Here is a 16,980-nt window from a genome sequence, read left to right as displayed (position 1 = left end):
ACTAATAAGTAATCATTGGTCGTGCTTGTTGACTTTCCACAGCTTTCCTCTTGAACAGGGTGACACTTAGCTTTTCACTTGCAAGTGATGATTTTATGCTATTGTACTGCGAGGCTTTGCTCTTTGGCTAAGGTGCCCTCCAAATGTTGTTGAAGCTTCTCGAGTTCTTCAACTCGGACTCCTTGTGCTGGTTTGATTGTACGAGCTGCATTCTTCTCTGCTTGTTTCCTCTGCATGGCGGGCAGGCACAAGGTAGTTGTTTTGGTCTGATTCTTTCTTCAATCTTTCCAAGTGCCCACCTCTTGCTTTCTTTCTCCTTCCCTAGCTGAGGATGAATTGGCAAATTGTCTCCCCATGCTTCGAGGTCTCATTTTCACCTCCCTTACTTGTCCCCCAAGTAGATGTGGTAGACAAAACGGAAGCATAAGATGAAGAAGATGAGTACTCGAGAGCAAGGCTAGGTAAGCAATCAGGAAGGGGTTCCAGGCAGTTGGCTCCAGATCGGAAGATTGATACCAAATGCTGGCTGATTGCTCTCTTTCTCCTTGTCGGAAAACAAAGACAAGGAGAAGGACATGGAGAAAGCATGATATGAGATACTCTTGCTTTCAACCTTTATGATATGAAATACTTTTGCTTTGAAATGGGTTGTTCGCAAGAGTATCCCAAGGAATTAGGAACACAGAGTAACTTAGGAGGATTCTTTGGGAATGCATTTTCAGAGATGAAGAAGTGCTGAGAGAGAAGTGCTGAGAGAGTGTGCCTTTGCTGTGGAAGGCGAAGGTAGAAACTTATAGGACTTCTCTTCACAACCGGAACTGTTATCTCACTCATTGTCGGTAGCCGGTGGATGGATGAATAGTACAAATTACGCGCTTTCTGACAAAGCTGCCCGTAATTTCCGCAAAGCTACCGGTTGCATGTGACGAGTGACGACACGTCTGGACAAAGTGATCTTTCGAAATCCGGGATTCGGCTCGTGGTTTCTGAGCAAGCCCAACTTTTAAGAAATTAAACGCCTCATTTGAGAAAAGAATCCGGCTTTTGAGAAAGGAAACTCCTCTTTTGAGAAAAGAATCAGGCATTTGAGAAATGAGCCCCGACTCTTCGATTTGCGAGAGGACGCCTCTTCAATTTCTGAGGAGCGCCTCTTTGATTTCTTCCTTTTTATAGAGGCGTTAATCTTGCTCCACAACACACTTATCCCTCCAGTAAACACTCCCTTCTTGCACTTCCGAAATCTTGATCAGTCCGACACTTCTTTCTCAACATCTTCAGAAAATGGCAGGCCCTTCTGATCGACGTTTTGACTTGAACATTCGTGAAGAGGCAGCTCCTCCTTCACCAGACAACATATGGCGCCCTTCTTTCATATCCCCCACTGGTCCCCTTACCGTTGGGGCTTCGGTGATGAAGAACGATATGACAGCAGCGGTGGTGGCCCGGAACATTGTCACTCCTAAAGATAACAGACTGCTCGCTAGACGGTCTGATGAATTGGCGGTTAAGGAGTCTCTGGCTCTCAGTGTGCAGTGTGCGAGTTCCGTATCCAACATGGCCCAACGCCTATATGCTCGAACCCGTCACGTTGAATCGTTGGTGGTTGAAATACAGAGTCTCAAACAAGAGATTAAAGGGCTTAAGCATGAGAATAAGGAATTGCACAAGCTCGCACACAGCTATGCCACCAGCATGAAGAGGAAGATTGACCAGATGCAGGACACCGATGGTCAAATTTTACTTGATCATCGGAGGTTTGTGGGTTTGTTCCAACAACATCTGCCTTCGTCTTCTGGAGCGGCACCGCGTAGTGAAGCTCCAACTGATCAACCTCTGCTGCCTCCTCCTTCTGTGGCCCCGCCGACTGCTGAAGCCCCGCCTACTACTGAAGCACCACCCGACCAATGAATACTATTAGTTTACATTATTGTAAAATATTTGCATTTTTTTTTTTTATGTAATTTTTTTTATGTATTTTTTATTTTTTTATTTATTTTTTAATAATTTTTTTTTTTTTAAATTTTTTTTTTTTTATGTTTTTTTTTTTTCATTAATTTTAAATTTTATCCTTTTTTTTTTTTTTATATGTAAATTAATGTAAAGAGACTTTGGTTAACCTTCCCCCACACTTAAACTAAATAACACAAACTCACAGAAATCAACCAAATAACACAACTAACTAAACAAAACAAAATGAAAGCAGTAAAGATAATGGTGGAAGAATGCAAAGCTGATTGGGTTAGCAATTCCAAAGTCTCCCTTCGTTGAATGCTTGGGTTGCCTCCCAAGAAGCGCTTGATTTAACGTCTTTAGCCGGACGCATCTTTCCTTTAAATTTCCCTCGGCTCCATTTGAACCTAAAATCAAAGAAAGAAAAATAAATCAAATATCAAAAGTAAAATACACAAACACCAATATAAACATAAACAAAAACAAAAATAAAGGGATTAGCAAAGTTACTAATCCCCGGCAACGGCGCCAAAATTTGGTGCGAGAATTAACTTGACACACAAATTAAACCCTCTTTTTGACAATTGTAGTATAGATGTAAGTAGGGTATCGTTCTAGGCCGGGGATTAGGAGGGATTGCTAATCTATCCTAAATTAATTTAAAAATATTAAACAAGACTCAAGGATACAAAACTAGGCTAAAAACTCTAATAACTCGAAACACACTTAAAATGACTCAAAATAATGGAAACAATTAAATTAAACACTAGGAACTGAAATGGACGGAAATTAAATTAAAAGACTAACAATAAAGAAAACTAAATAAATAATATAATTTAATAATGGATGGGTGTTTGGTTTTGATGAAAAGTAAATTAAACTTAATTAAATTACAGAATTGACAAAAACATGAAATTAAGGTAAAATGATAAATGACGGACTAGCTAGAGGGTTCTTCTCCACACATGACACATATGCAACCTAAATTAATTTTCAGTTGTTCTTTCAATAAGTTGTGAATTTCAATACTCCAGATTAACCGTGAACATCACTTTTTTAATCTTCAAGTTTTCCTTAAGTTATTGAATTGGACGGGAAAACGCATACAACAATTCAAAACATTCTTCAAAAGTCCCCTACGTGAAAAGCACAATAGAGATACAATCAAAGATCATTAAACTTTGTGAAAACTATAAGCATTGACGAGGCATTCGTAACTATGAAAAGCATGATACTCTTGCCAAGAATTTACTTAACGTGATTGTGACTAGCAACCTTTACTACTAATGAATATAAACTTGTAACGATTAGGTGAAACTCATTTATATCCTAGCATCAAATTCATGCATGAAAACTAAATATGCATCCTTAATCAACATACAAGAATTAGTTTTGGAGAAAGTAGTTAATTGAATTGCATTCACAACTTATTAAATCACAATTGGAAGAAATCAATTCATATTTCAAGCATGTTCATGGCTTCGAACTTCCCCCTAGCTAAGTAAGGTTTTAGTTCCTCATACTTGCAATTAAACAAAAACAATTGATATTAAACATAGAAAAACAAAGTAGAATACACCTAGAATGCTCCAACAACTCCAATGGAATGGCTAGCACAACTCCAAGCACTCCTCCTTCTTTGCAAGCAGCGGCACTAGAGGTTTTGGACGGTTTTGGGTGGTTTTTATGGTGTAGAATGGATGGGGAATGGTATGGAAATGTTTAGGGTTGATGGGTGGTGTGGCTAGGGGTGATTTTTGGCTGAATTTGGAGAGAATGGTGGTGGAGAGGTGTGGCTAAGGCAAGGATAAAATCTGTTCCCCCGTGTCTCATGCCTTGGATTCTCCTTTTTCTTCTTATTTTTCCACTGCCCAAAGGCAGCTTCCCTTATTTTATTCTTTCACGTTTTGCTGTCTCTTGGATCCCTTTTTTTTCCATTTGTTCCAGCTGCAAAGGCAGCTTCTTTATGTTTCTTTTCTTTACTCACCAACTGCAAAACACTTCAATTTTAGATATATCATATAATTTCTAATGCCATATAATTTCTAATGCATACCTAATAAATTTAGCCTAACTTCCATGACCTATAATCCGTGACATAATTCTACCAATAACCCATGACAAAATGAGAACGACTAAAGCAATTTTCGATGAATTTATTATTTAAAACTCATTTGTGCCATTTTTATTTTCTTTGCATAAACAAATCCTATAAACACAAAAAAAACGTAAATAGCTCAAAATATAAGGAACTAACTAAGAAAAGACGAGTGAATTTGAAGTAAAAATATATATAAATATGATCCGATCAACAACACATTGCAAAATGTATGAAGCAACTGTTTAAGCATTGAGTTCAAATTTGAAATCTTGTTGGGGGATGCTGTAGGACCAAAATATAAATCATTCGACATCCATGAGACCAAAATGCTAAGAAACAAACATCAGAGTAAAATAAGAAAACAGGGTGCCGACTATGGAAAAGGATCATCTCTGGATCCTTTCCTTCTAATTCATCAAGTTTGGAGATTCGGATCATTGAAATTTGATCCAACAGCTAAAGTTATTATAACTTTTAAAGTGAGCCCCTGTTTGTAGTCGTTGGATCAAATTTTAATAGCCCGGATCCCCGAACTTGGTTGATTAGGATGAAGGAATCCGGAGAGGATCCCTTTCCGCTGGCTATAACCGCAATTCTGTTGTGATCATTATGGTTTTAATTGCAAAATAAGAAAACATGTTGTTCTGCCAATGATCAGTTTAGTTTTAATTGCAAAATTCAAAGAAAAGGTGGCTCTGTCGTTATTTATTTGGTTTTAACTGCATAAATTAAGGAAAAGACGGCTTTGTCATGATATGTTTGGTTCTAAGCTCAGAAATCAAGGAAATGACGCTCTGTCGTGATTCGTTTAGTTTTGACCGCAAAAACTAAGGAAAGGGTGGCTCTATCGTAATCCGTTTGGTTTTAATTGAAAAAATTAAGAAAAAAGGTGTCTATGCCGTAATTCGTTTGGTTTTAATTGCAAAAATCAAGGAAAAGACAGTTTTTTCATGATCCATTCAAATTTAACCACGATGAAAAGAAAAAGGCGAATTTGTAATGATTTGTTTGGTTTTAACCATGAACATGGAAAATGACAACTCTGTCGTGATCAGTTTGGTTCTAACAACAGAAAGAGGGGCTACTGAGTACTATGGTCCAGTGATAGGGAAATTTTATTTGAACCCAAATATTATCTCACAACACCCAACTTAAAAGTTTTGCCTCATGAACTTCCCATTTACCCTAAAAAGTAACTTCAAAAAAACAAAGAAACCCGGGCACGTCAGCAACAACTGTCGTCGACCTTTTATGCTTACTCGCCGCTGTTCAGTTTTTCTGAGAAACCTCCACAGGGATGGATCTTATTCCGATTATTTTATTTTCTTCAATGAACTAATAATTAAGCTCGCCGATTGTGGCTTGGGGGAGAGAGAGAGAGAGAGAGAGAGAGAGAGAGAGAGAGAGAGAGAGAGAGAGAGAGAGATAGAGAGTTGTGGATTAAGCTGGTTTTTGATTATGGGGTTGATGTTTTTCTAAAGATTTTGGGTATGATGATGGACGAAAGTGAAAAAATAGAGAATTTGGGTGGGGGTGGCAACGGTGAATTTGAGTATGCACCATACTTTTTTCTATTAGGGTTTATAGTTACAACGAGAGACCAAAATTGAGAGAGAAAGAGTGGTGACCCACTACTCGACGGCGGCCGACAAGGAGGAGGTGGAGGCTGCTGTCGTCTGCAACATCATAACCGCTCTCTTTTCTCTTACGAATCTAATCCAACTCTGGCAACATTCCTCCTATTCCAGCAACCAAACTCCACAATCCCTCTTGATTTATGGTGACCCACCCATTTGTCGGTTGTTAATTCAATAATTTTTTTCTACACCCATTTTTTATTTAGGGCAAAATGGGAATATAATTTAAAAAAAAAAAAAAACAATGGGTATAGAGATAAGATTGCAGGGTTCAAATAAAATTTCTCTATTCCTCTTCCCTTATAAGTGAGAGATTTTAGATTCGATTCTTACTAAACGTGAATTTGAACCATATTATTATGGCTAACCTATTGTGAGGCTTAGCCCATTCTCCCACTCCTAGTGTAGGTAATATTGTTTTTCTAGGGAAAATTGTAATGCTCTAATATAATAAATGTCTTAGTTATTAGCATTTTATTTCAACTCTTTGGTATGACTAATCAACTCAACAATTCAACATCATTTCATTTCATTTTCAGTACATGGCATTCTTGCATTGGTGTATAGTTGATCTCCAACACAATACGCTACAAAATTTGTCAACTATTAAATTGCTGATGTGGCAAATCCTGGGATAGCCACGTCAGTAATTCAACACAATTTGAAAAATGTTTTGGTGTATTCATACCTATCATCCACTCTATCCTTCCTGTGATTTCTGATGACGTGGTCCAATGAATGCCCATGCAAAACAGTCACCCAGAAACAGCAAAGCTATGGAATGGAAGTAATAACAGTTACAAACTCACCATTTTTGGTCGTTGAAAAAAGGCTCTTAATTTCCAACCATCCACTCTCTCTCTCTCTCTCTCTCTCTCTCTTCATATGTTATTCTGTAACTCCCACTGACACTATCACCGTTTCAATGGGATAAACTCTTGAGAGTCCCAGAGACCTTCATTTCTCAAGACCCTTTTCTGGGTTCTTCTTCTTTTCCCCTCTTATCACAAACTTGAAGTTCTTGAGCTCCATTCCTTGTTATTCTACATGCAATGGCTCTCTGCACATTCTCTTTTCCTGCAGATATCAGCAGATCAGCAGCATCTGCAGATGCTCAGAAATCCCTCTTCTCTGTGGGAACATCTCTGCCATGCCCATCTCAGCAGAAGCTCAATCAGGTCAGAAAAAGTTTGCATCTTTCCTGTGATTTCAGAAAAGGCACTCATTTCATGGATGATTTGAGTTTTGGATAAATGGGTTTTGTTTAAAATGTCAATTTCATCATTCAGAAAAAAAATTTAGTTGTTTTTTGTTATCATTTGGAGCAGGTGATGAGAAAAGGGCCAAGCGGGATTTGTGCATCACTGTCAGAGAGAGAGGAGTATTACTCACAGAGACCTCCCACTCCTCTATTGGACACCATCAACTATCCAATTCACATGAAAAATCTTTCTGTCAAGGTACATAACCTTTTTATCCTAATTTAGTTTTTTTTTTAATATATATTTGCATTGGTTTTAATTTTTCTTGTTTGTTTGTGGTAATTAACTGTTGAATTCAGGAGCTTAAGCAACTAGCAGATGAACTGAGGTCTGATGTGATCTTCAATGTTTCTAAAACTGGAGGACACCTGGGTTCAAGCCTTGGTGTTGTGGAGCTCACTGTGGCTGTTCACTATGTGTTCAATGCTCCTCAGGACAGAATTTTGTGGGATGTTGGCCATCAGGTTTCAACCTCACCTTCTTTCTTGGGTTGCTCTCTTTTTCTGATATCGAAAAAGCTTTGATGTGATAACTTCAACTTTTTCCATGTTTGATTGTGAATTTTGTTTATTGATTTGTCTAGTCTTACCCACACAAAATCTTGACTGGAAGGAGAGATAAGATGCACACCATGAGACAGACAAATGGGTTGGCCGGCTTCACTAAGCGCTCTGAGAGCGAGTACGATTGCTTTGGCACTGGTCACAGTTCTACCACTATCTCTGCAGGCTTGGGTAATTTCCTTCTCTGCTCAACATTGACAACTCAAGTGTATTGAACTTGTTAGTGTTCCTTTTTGGTTAGCAATTGAGTTTAAGATTAGAATATTAACCGATGATATGAGGTAAAAGGTTTCCGTTTAACAATCGGGATCAGATCAAGTGAATGTCCCTCGGTAAGTTTTGCAGACTGCAATGATAAGATTATTTATTCTAGAACAAATTAGAAACCTAACTTTAACAATATGTCTATAATTGTCTATATGAAAGAAATCAGATTCCTTTTACTATACTCTCATGTAACTATTTACGAATTGATATTGCATCATGCATCTAATGCCATGGAAAAATGTTATCATCCTCACGCTGGAAAAATCAGATTCCTTTTACTGACTTCTATTTAATTTCTAGAGTCCGGATTACATTCTTAGGTCGCAAGGTCCGTTCCTGTTTTTGGTTTTTATAATCTGGGATGTTATTGAAAATGCAGGGATGGCAGTAGGGAGGGATCTAAGGGGAGGAAACAATCATGTAGTTGCTGTAATAGGTGATGGTGCCATGACAGCAGGACAAGCATATGAAGCCATGAACAATGCGGGGTACCTTGATTCTGACATGATTATTATCCTTAATGACAATAAGCAGGTTTCTTTACCTACTGCCAGTCTCGACGGACCCATCCCGCCAGTAGGAGCTTTGAGTAGTGCTCTCAGTAGATTACAATCAAACAGGCCACTCAGAGAATTAAGAGAGGTTGCCAAGGTAAGTAATACTGAAGTCTAAACATAATTAAGCATAAAGAAAACACTTGCATTCCAAAAATGCGCCAAGTCTAATTAGGGTTCAACTTTGATTTGAGATTTTTGCAGGGAGTTACCAAACAAATTGGTGGCTCTGTGCATAATCTGGCAGCAAAAGTTGATGAGTATGCTCGAGGAATGATCAGTGGTACTGGTTCATCACTATTTGAAGAGCTTGGATTATATTATATAGGTCCAGTTGATGGTCACAACATAGATGATCTTATTTCCATTCTCAAAGAGGTTAAAATTACCAAAACAACGGGTCCTGTCCTGATCCACCTTGTCACTGAGAAAGGCCGGGGATATCCGTATGCAGAAAAAGCGGCAGACAAGTACCATGGTAATATACATTTCTTTCCGAAGAGGCAGTTGAGCACACGAGTGCATTATTATTCATTGAATTATTTTCTGAAATTAAATCCATTATTGTATGGAAACAATTTATTCGCTGATAATGCTATAGAAGGAAGACTGAGCGTCTTTAATGCAGTTAAAAAGATCTCATTCATGTCGTCTGCATATGCTTAATTTGGATAAAGTCAATGAAAGATGAATAAAGTAGTTTTCTTTTGATATTGCAGGAGTGGCCAAGTTTGATCCTGCAACCGGAAAGCAATTCAAGGCCAGTGCTAGTACACAATCTTACACAACATACTTTGCAGAGGCTTTGATTGCCGAAGCTGAAGCGGACAAAGATATTGTTGCGATCCATGCTGCAATGGGAGGTGGAACAGGGTTGAATCTCTTCCTCCGCCGTTTTCCAACAAGATGCTTTGATGTTGGAATAGCAGAACAGCATGCAGTTACTTTTGCTGCAGGTCTGGCCTGTGAAGGCCTAAAACCTTTCTGTGCAATTTACTCGTCTTTCTTGCAGAGAGCTTATGACCAGGCAAGCTATTAGTTTCTTTCATCTTTGACTTCTTCCATCATTTTTATCGTCCTTCAAAAAACTCATACGGTGCTATTCTTAGGTAGTCAGAATATTACTGAAAGAGTATATAAACTTAAAGATTGACTTCTGCGTTCATGCCACAGGTAGTACATGACGTAGATTTGCAAAAGCTTCCGGTTAGATTTGCTATGGACAGAGCTGGACTGGTTGGAGCTGACGGTCCTACGCATTCTGGTTCTTTTGATGTCACTTTCATGGCATGTCTGCCTAACATGGTAGTGATGGCCCCTTCTGATGAGGCAGAGCTTTTCCATATGGTAGCCACTGCTGCTGCCATAGATGACCGGCCAAGTTGTTTCCGATACCCAAGAGGAAATGGTGTTGGCGTTGAGCTGCCACTAGGGAATAAAGGCACTCCTCTCGAGGTGACTTTCAGCAGTCTCTACTACTATATATATATATATAGCAAACATATGTCTCAATACTTACAAGATAATTGAATGTTTGGCAATTTGCCTACAGGTAGGAAAGGGAAGAATATTGATCGAAGGGGAAAGAGTTGCACTTTTGGGTTACGGAGCAGCAGTACAGAGCTGTTTGGCTGCCTCTTCTTTGGTGGAATCCCATGGTTTGCGCCTAACAGTTGCTGATGCACGATTTTGCAAACCACTGGACCGAGCTCTCATTCGAAGCCTTGCGAAGTCACATGAGATTTTGATTACCGTCGAAGAAGGATCCATCGGAGGGTTTGGTTCTCACGTTGCTCATTTCCTGGCCCTCGATGGCCTTCTTGATGGAAAACTCAAGGTATGAATGTGTCGTTTGTTACGACATACTTAGTATGATGTCTCAATGACTTGCATTAACATTATACTCAAATTCCTGAAAAACTCACATTGATGTCTATAACTTGTAGTGGAGACCGATTGTTCTTCCTGACCGGTACATTGACCACGGTTCCCCTGTTGATCAATTGGCCGAAGCCGGACTCACCCCTTCACACATTGCAGCAACAGTATTCAATATGCTTGGACAATCAAGAGAGGCCCTGGAGATAGTGTCATGAAAACAGAAATTACAAAGCAGCGCCATTTTTTCTCTGTATACAAAACCGAAACTGTAATCCTCTCTATTTCCATCTGTATAAAAAGTCCACATCTGAGCAAGGAGTAGCATTAGGTAGCTGAAGGAAACCTAAATAATCCAGTTCATCAATTAGTAGCTCCAACTAGTTGAGGTACGTGAGCTTTTAACATGTCCTATAAATGCAAGAACTGATTTCTAACTGGAAGAAAACTCTTCTAAGACCATCTCCAACCCTTGGTCTAAAACCTAAAATTTTTAGCCCAAACAATATAGGTTTTAACTTAGAAACAGTTCTTCTGCTCCAACCCTTATGGCCTAAAATTTTAGCCTAGATTATTAAAGAATGAATTTAGGCTATTTTTTTTTAAATTAACTTTTTTTTTTATAAAAAAAATGTAAATTATCCTAAATTAATTTTATGAACATTTTAACCTAAAAATATTTAAATTCCGATAAATGTTGAAAAATCACTAAATTGATACATGAAACTTATGAAACACTATGGAAGAATATGAAAATCATGATAGAGATGTATAAACTCAAAATACATGAAACACACAAGACACACATAACAGATATGAAGCACATACAAAACACATGATAGAGATGTATAACGCACCAAACATGTGAAACACATGACACACACGAAACACATACCAAATACATACAAAACACAAGAAACACAAACCTACACACATGAAACGCAAACCTTCAACATCATCAATATCTCATCAATGGGTGATAGAAGAAGGCGTAGCTTGTCAATGCAGATGGCACAATACCAAGTAAGCCTTGCAATTGTGGATGTAGAAATGAACAATGAAGAAGCCAAATTTGCAAACTTGCTTATGCAATATGAGCACCATGCCGAATCTAGTTATCGTGATTCTGTCACGGGACATTGCTTTGTGCAGCATGATAGAGAAGAGTGTCATGACCGGATGATGAAAGATTATTTCATTGAACGTCCGAGATATCCTCATCATGATTTTCGGAGGCGGTATTGGATGAGCAGAGAGCTTTTTGAAAGCATCTTGAACGCAGTTGTCCATCACGACCACTACTTTGCAAAGAAGATAGATGTCGTAGGCTGGCACAGTCTATCACCTCATCAGAAGCTCACACATGCATTCGTGCCCACGACACCATCTTCGCTAATAGAAACCCATGCCAAGCATAAAGCAACATCGTCCTCAAAGGTCCAATTACGACCTCTAATATGCTCTTTTACCACCTTGAAAAATTTGGAAATTGGAAGAAATGGTAGAAAGAAAAATTGGAAGAATTGTAGGAGAAAAGTGAGTTTTGTGTGGATGTTTGAACAAATACATAGGTATTTATAGAGTTTTTTTGGTGAATTTTGAGTTAAATATTTTTTTTAATTATTTTAGCAGTTGGATTTAAATTTGGGCCGTTAAATTTTTTTTTACTGTTAGATTTGATTATATTCGATCTCAGCCATTAGATTCAATAAATATATAAATATAAAACAAACAAAAAATATTTGAATGTAGGTCGTTGGATCAACCAATGGCCAGTTGATCTCAGCTGTTGGTTGAAAAACTAGCCGTTGGAATCTGACGCAAGTGGCTGATATGCCCATGTGGGAGGGGCCATGCCAGTCTGTCCCTTTGGCGCGTCGCTTGCATGCGAGCGTCGCAACCCTTCGTCTGGCGCTCAAGCACCGAGTTTCACTCTCACTGGTGGGAGTCCACACCATTTTCTAGGTTAAAACCTGGTCGAAATTTGGCTTTTTTTATTTTATTTTTTCAAGTTTTAGTATAGGTTTTAGGCCATGAGTTGGAATTGGTCTAAGTCTTTGCATGGTGTCAATCTTGAATTTTTAACTTTAGTTACCTCATCGCCCTTTGCACTCAAGTTTGAATAATTTTTTTTTCTAATTTAGATTAATTTAGTGTAAATTATTGCTCGTATCGAGAAAAATACATACTATACAAGATAGTGGGAATAAAAGAAGTGGAACAAGACTTGGGAATTTTAATTCATTTTCTCATATTTGATTTTGTGCTGAAAATTTGATGAAGTAGGACAAACATTGTTCAGAAGTATGAATTATCCCAATAGGATATGTTAAAACTAGATGTTTGTGGGTGCAAATTTTCGCCTTCTTCTTCTTGGACGAAAATGCACCTGCAAAACAATTAACACTTAAGATTAAGGCCAAGAACCTCACGCACCCACGATGAATGGGGAGGGTTTTGGCCGAAGAATCTCCGATGCCAAAGTTAGAATTTGATAGAGAAAGTGTTTAGAGTATTTTAGGAGAAGAATGAACTTAGATTTTGGAGAGAATGAGAGGCTAAGGGTGTGGCGGGCACTATTTGGAGAAATAGGGACCGGCCACTTATGGTGGTGATTTGAATGTAATTTTAATCAATTAGGCAATTAATCGATTAATTGGGTAATTAATCAATTAATTAGTTAATTAATCCTAGTTTGAAAAAAATAATTAGGGGTTACCTTGTGAGGAGGATTTGATGAGGATTGATGAAAGAGATTTTGAATAAATACCCTTTTGATCACCTTTAACCTTGATTGAGTCGTTATTGTCCATTACATGCGCGTGGAAGTCCTGGTGTCCCTCAAGGGTAATTTTGTCTTTTTATCCAAAAGTCCACTTGTCGCTTCCATATTTTTCTTAATTATTTTTGGCTCCACAAATGCGACTGCTCGCAGGAAAGGGCAGCAGGTGTAGAGATCTTCTTGCTTTAGGAAACATAGGATTGTTTCCTATTTTGATGTATATTCCCTCTTTAATTGGAAATTAGATCATTCTAGGAAAGGGAAATAAATTACTTCTAAAGTCTATTTAAGTCTACTTAAGTTGATTATTAAATCAACTTTAGAGAGTAGTTTATTCTACCCTGCAAGAGAGAGAAAGCTAGAGGATATTTGTTCCCCCTCACCTAGCAATCTTCTACACTTGCATGTGCAAAGGACTGTCTTTCATTGCTTTTTTCATATTCACGCCACACCAAGGTAAGAAAAGATTAATTTTTCCTTATCTTCGTAATTTTTGGGAGCCTCAGGGCTTGAAATTTGGCTCGACGAGGGTTGAGAAAGCGTGAAAAGATGGTTGGGAAGTCATGTTTAGATTGTTGCCGTGTGTGGCTTGGCGCGACGTTGGCTGGCTAGGCCAGGAGCGGCTCGGCTTGGGCCGAGCTGATAGGAGTGTAGAGGTGCTAAGTTGGGCCTTAGCCCATGCGAGAAAGGGAGAGAGATGAGACGCGGGGCGCCAGCCTTATTCCATTTGATTTGGGTCGTGAGGCTTGCAAGTCGACAATGTATTAGGCCAGGCTGTGGGGCCTAACGCGATTGCTGGGCTCCTGCGGCTTGGGCCGTGAGTTTTTTTTTTTTGCTACTGGGCTCAAGTTCGTGCACTTAAGAGAGAAAGAGAGAGGGACCTTGGGCCTTTGGGCTTGGCCTATTTGTGTTGACTGCTTTTTTTTTTTTTTTGTGGGTAGCCGTCTAACGAATTTTCCTCGCGCCTTTGTAGAGTTTCTTTGAGCATGTCTTCTTCAAGTAACAAGGGTAATGATGATGTACCACCGTTGTATTGTCAAGGTGGGCCCTTGAGTAAGGTGGGCTACTTCAAGGCTGTTCACTTCAAAATTAGCTCAGATGACTCGTTTAGAGACTTTCTTAAGGCTTATAGGCATGTCATTCAGTTTGGGGTGCGTGTGAAGTGCGTCAAGGAAAATAACAGTCATGAGCCATGTAATGGGGCTCAGAGAGCCATCAAATTTCACCCCTATTACTTTGTGTTGGGATTTACTTTTCCCATGCTGTGTTTCTTCCAAGATGTGCTTTGTTCCATGAAGTGTGCCCTTACTCAATGTTCTCCGAATACGGTTCGTGTGATGGTGGAGTTCCTTAATCTAAGCCTATTTTTTTACTTGGATTTGACTGTCAACGAATTTTGGTACTTCTTTGACATCGACCACATTAAAGAAGTTGGGCAACTGCGATCTCGCCATAGGCTTTTTGGCTACTCGAGCAAGGGAAACCATGATTGGGCCAAGGAGACTTTGGAAATTAGCGAAAAATGGGAGTTTGATTCCTTTCTCGAGTTACGTGTTCTGACAGTTTTCATCTCCAGTAAGTAGACTGCTCAGTCCCTTTGATACTTTGTACTTTTGCTAAGCTATTCTCTGATTTACTAATTGTCTTCCTTTACTCTTGTAGATTTGGAATTCAACTCGGCTTCTAAGACTTCTTTAGATATAAAGAAGGTGCATATCGCACTAGGCATTCCTTCTGAGTACCGTGAGTGGCGTTGGCTGCTTAGCTTTTTGTGCCAAGATAAAGGTGGGCTGCCCCCGAGAAAGGAAGTAAAGTGAATCAAGGCTGATGCATTAGCTTGTCCGATCATTGTAGTGGAGCCTGTTGTGAATGAAGGTGGAAAGAGATATTCCCTGCATTCTCAAGAGATGTCGGATGAGAAAAAGCCAATGACTTCTTCCGTTGCTTGTGAGAGTTCGTCGGCTACCCCCAGGCTTGTGAATGACTTGACTTCTTCTAAGGGCGAGAAAGATGAGGCTGCTAGATTTGTGCCCATGACGCCTGCCGTCCCAAAGGTGGCTAGTTTAATTGCTGATAGGATTGCTCAGCGGAGAAGTTTCGCCGTGCCTTCAATGCCGAAATTTATGCCAAAACATCTGTCGGGGGCTAAGTTTGGTTCACATTTAGAGAGACTTGCTACTATAAAGAGCGATAAGGTGGACTTTGCTACTAAAGTGGCGTTAAAACCCATTCCCTTCACTGTTGAGACTAATTCACCCGTTGAGAAGAATGAGACTGTTCGTGTGGGTAGTTATGAGAAATCCACCAAGCCTGTTTCCAGAGAGGCTGCTGAGATTTGTGCACTCTTGAAACCTTGTCTGCTTGAAGACATGGATGCATGTGCCAAGTTTGTTGATGACGTTAAATGGGTTGTTTGCCCAAGTTCTTTTGAGAAGCATACGACCAAGTATAGGATGACTGCTCTGCTTGCTATGATGCAGAAAACGACGATTCTGGCAGCCAAGTCTATGCTCATTGACCAAGAGGATACCAAGGCTGCCAAGGGGATGACAAAGACTATGGCAGCCGAAGCCTATTCCTCGGCCGAGAAGATCAAGAGGTTGGAATATGAGCTTGCTGCTTTGAAGGGGTCTAATATCTCTGCCTCAATTTCTCTGCAACTTGAGACTGTTCAGGCGCCTTATCTGCTCGCCGAGCCTCGTCCCAAAATGCATGCTTCTCTGCTAGAGCAAAAAAGTCTACCAGAGTTAGATATTCTTTCATGATCAATTCTCCAAACAGTGGGTGGTCTGCTGGGAGTCCTTTTTGGAAGGCTGCACTTGCTATCGAGTTATCGCATTCGACTATCTTCGCTTTTTCTACTTTGAACCTCTTCACGTAGTCGCAGAGTGACTCATTTGGGTTCTTCTTCACGGTGAACAAGTGGTCGGACTTTTTCTTGATCGAGCGGTAGAACGAGTATTCTTTGGTGAAAACCAAAGAAAGATCATCGAAACTCTGGATGGATCATGGCGGTAAGGTGTGGAATCAATCTTGTGCCTCGCCTTACAAAGTGGTGACGAATATCTTACACATAAGGGCATCGTTGTTCCAATAAAGGATCATCGTGCTTCGATAATGCTTCAAGTGTCTTTTCAGATCTCAAACTCCTTTGAAATATTTGAAATATGGCATGCTGAACTTGCGTGGAGGCTCTTTTGGCTCGATCTCATCAGTGAAAGGTGACCTGCTCATGTTGGTCATGTCCCGTCGTAGTGCTTCATTGGTGACCTCGTTGCGTTGGAAGTCACACAATCGTTCATTCAAGAGCCTCTCTACTTCTTTCTGAATTTTCCTTTGTTAGGGTAGCGGAGCTCTCGACTACCCCCGATCTTGACCTGCTGGTCTAGGCTGCTCTTTTATATGTTCGGCTCATCTATACCGCGACTACAGTGCATGTGGTACATCCCTAGCAGGCGAGTGAATTTCTCGCAGGCTGCAGTTGAACTTAAGCCGGATTGAGTGACTACTTCTCTCCGTTCGTTGTGCCGCCTACTTTGATGTGAGGTGGTGGATGCTTCTTACGGGCCTAACTGGGAATGAACACTTCGTCTGGAAGGTTTCTCTTGTTGATCACCGGCTGTTTGCCGAGACGTTGCTGGAGAGGTTCTTCGTTCTCTATTGTCCTACTTTAGGACACCTCGTCAAGGGCACGTTGCATCTCGGTGCACTGCAAGAGCTGATTCACCAAGGTCGTTTGCTGTGCGAGGGCGCTCGTCACTCTATGACTGGTCGAGACAAGTGTTGTTCTCCATTTGGGTTGGAAGAGCTTGGACGGAATGAGTCTCCTTGAGCAATGGAAGTGTGGTAGACTTTAGGCGAGAGATTTAAGTTGAAAAATGTCAAATCTATAGAGAAATATAGTGAAAATGCCCCCGGTTCAATCATCGGCCCAAAAATTTAGAGCTGGGATGGTTGAACAAGTCTTGGACCGGTTTATGCTGCTT

The 16,980-nt window shown here is 39.9% G+C and overlaps 1 protein-coding gene across 1 annotated transcript; it reads left to right on the top strand.

Moving 5' to 3' along the window:
* The first annotated feature begins 6,485 nt into the window (after positions 1–6,485).
* On the top strand, positions 6,486–10,530 carry LOC126597174 (probable 1-deoxy-D-xylulose-5-phosphate synthase, chloroplastic). Its single transcript, XM_050263943.1, has 10 exons — positions 6,486–6,866; positions 7,017–7,148; positions 7,250–7,414; positions 7,534–7,684; positions 8,160–8,431; positions 8,539–8,812; positions 9,054–9,361; positions 9,508–9,789; positions 9,887–10,171; positions 10,281–10,530. The coding sequence occupies exons 1-10, from the start codon at positions 6,741–6,743 to the stop codon at positions 10,428–10,430; spliced, it is 2,145 nt and encodes a 714-aa protein (XP_050119900.1). The 5' UTR covers positions 6,486–6,740; the 3' UTR covers positions 10,431–10,530.
* Positions 10,531–16,980: the final 6,450 nt, after the last annotated feature.

The sequence above is a fragment of the Malus sylvestris genome, chromosome 13 (genome assembly GCF_916048215.2).
Source record: "Malus sylvestris chromosome 13, drMalSylv7.2, whole genome shotgun sequence".
Classification (NCBI taxonomy): Eukaryota; Viridiplantae; Streptophyta; class Magnoliopsida; order Rosales; family Rosaceae; genus Malus; species Malus sylvestris.
This window is presented reverse-complemented; position numbering and strand designations above follow the sequence as displayed.

What these genes read in the sequence shown, in the direction of transcription:
- LOC126597174 (XM_050263943.1), top strand. Translation starts at nt 6,741, where the DNA reads ATGGCTCTCTGCACATTCTCTTTTCCTGCAGATATCAGCAGATCAGCA. An exon ending in CTCAGCAGAAGCTCAATCAG is followed by an intron (nt 6,867 to 7,016) that starts GTCAGAAAAAGT and finishes CATTTGGAGCAG; the next exon opens with GTGATGAGAAAAGGGCCAAG. An exon ending in TGTGGGATGTTGGCCATCAG is followed by an intron (nt 7,415 to 7,533) that starts GTTTCAACCTCA and finishes TGATTTGTCTAG; the next exon opens with TCTTACCCACACAAAATCTT.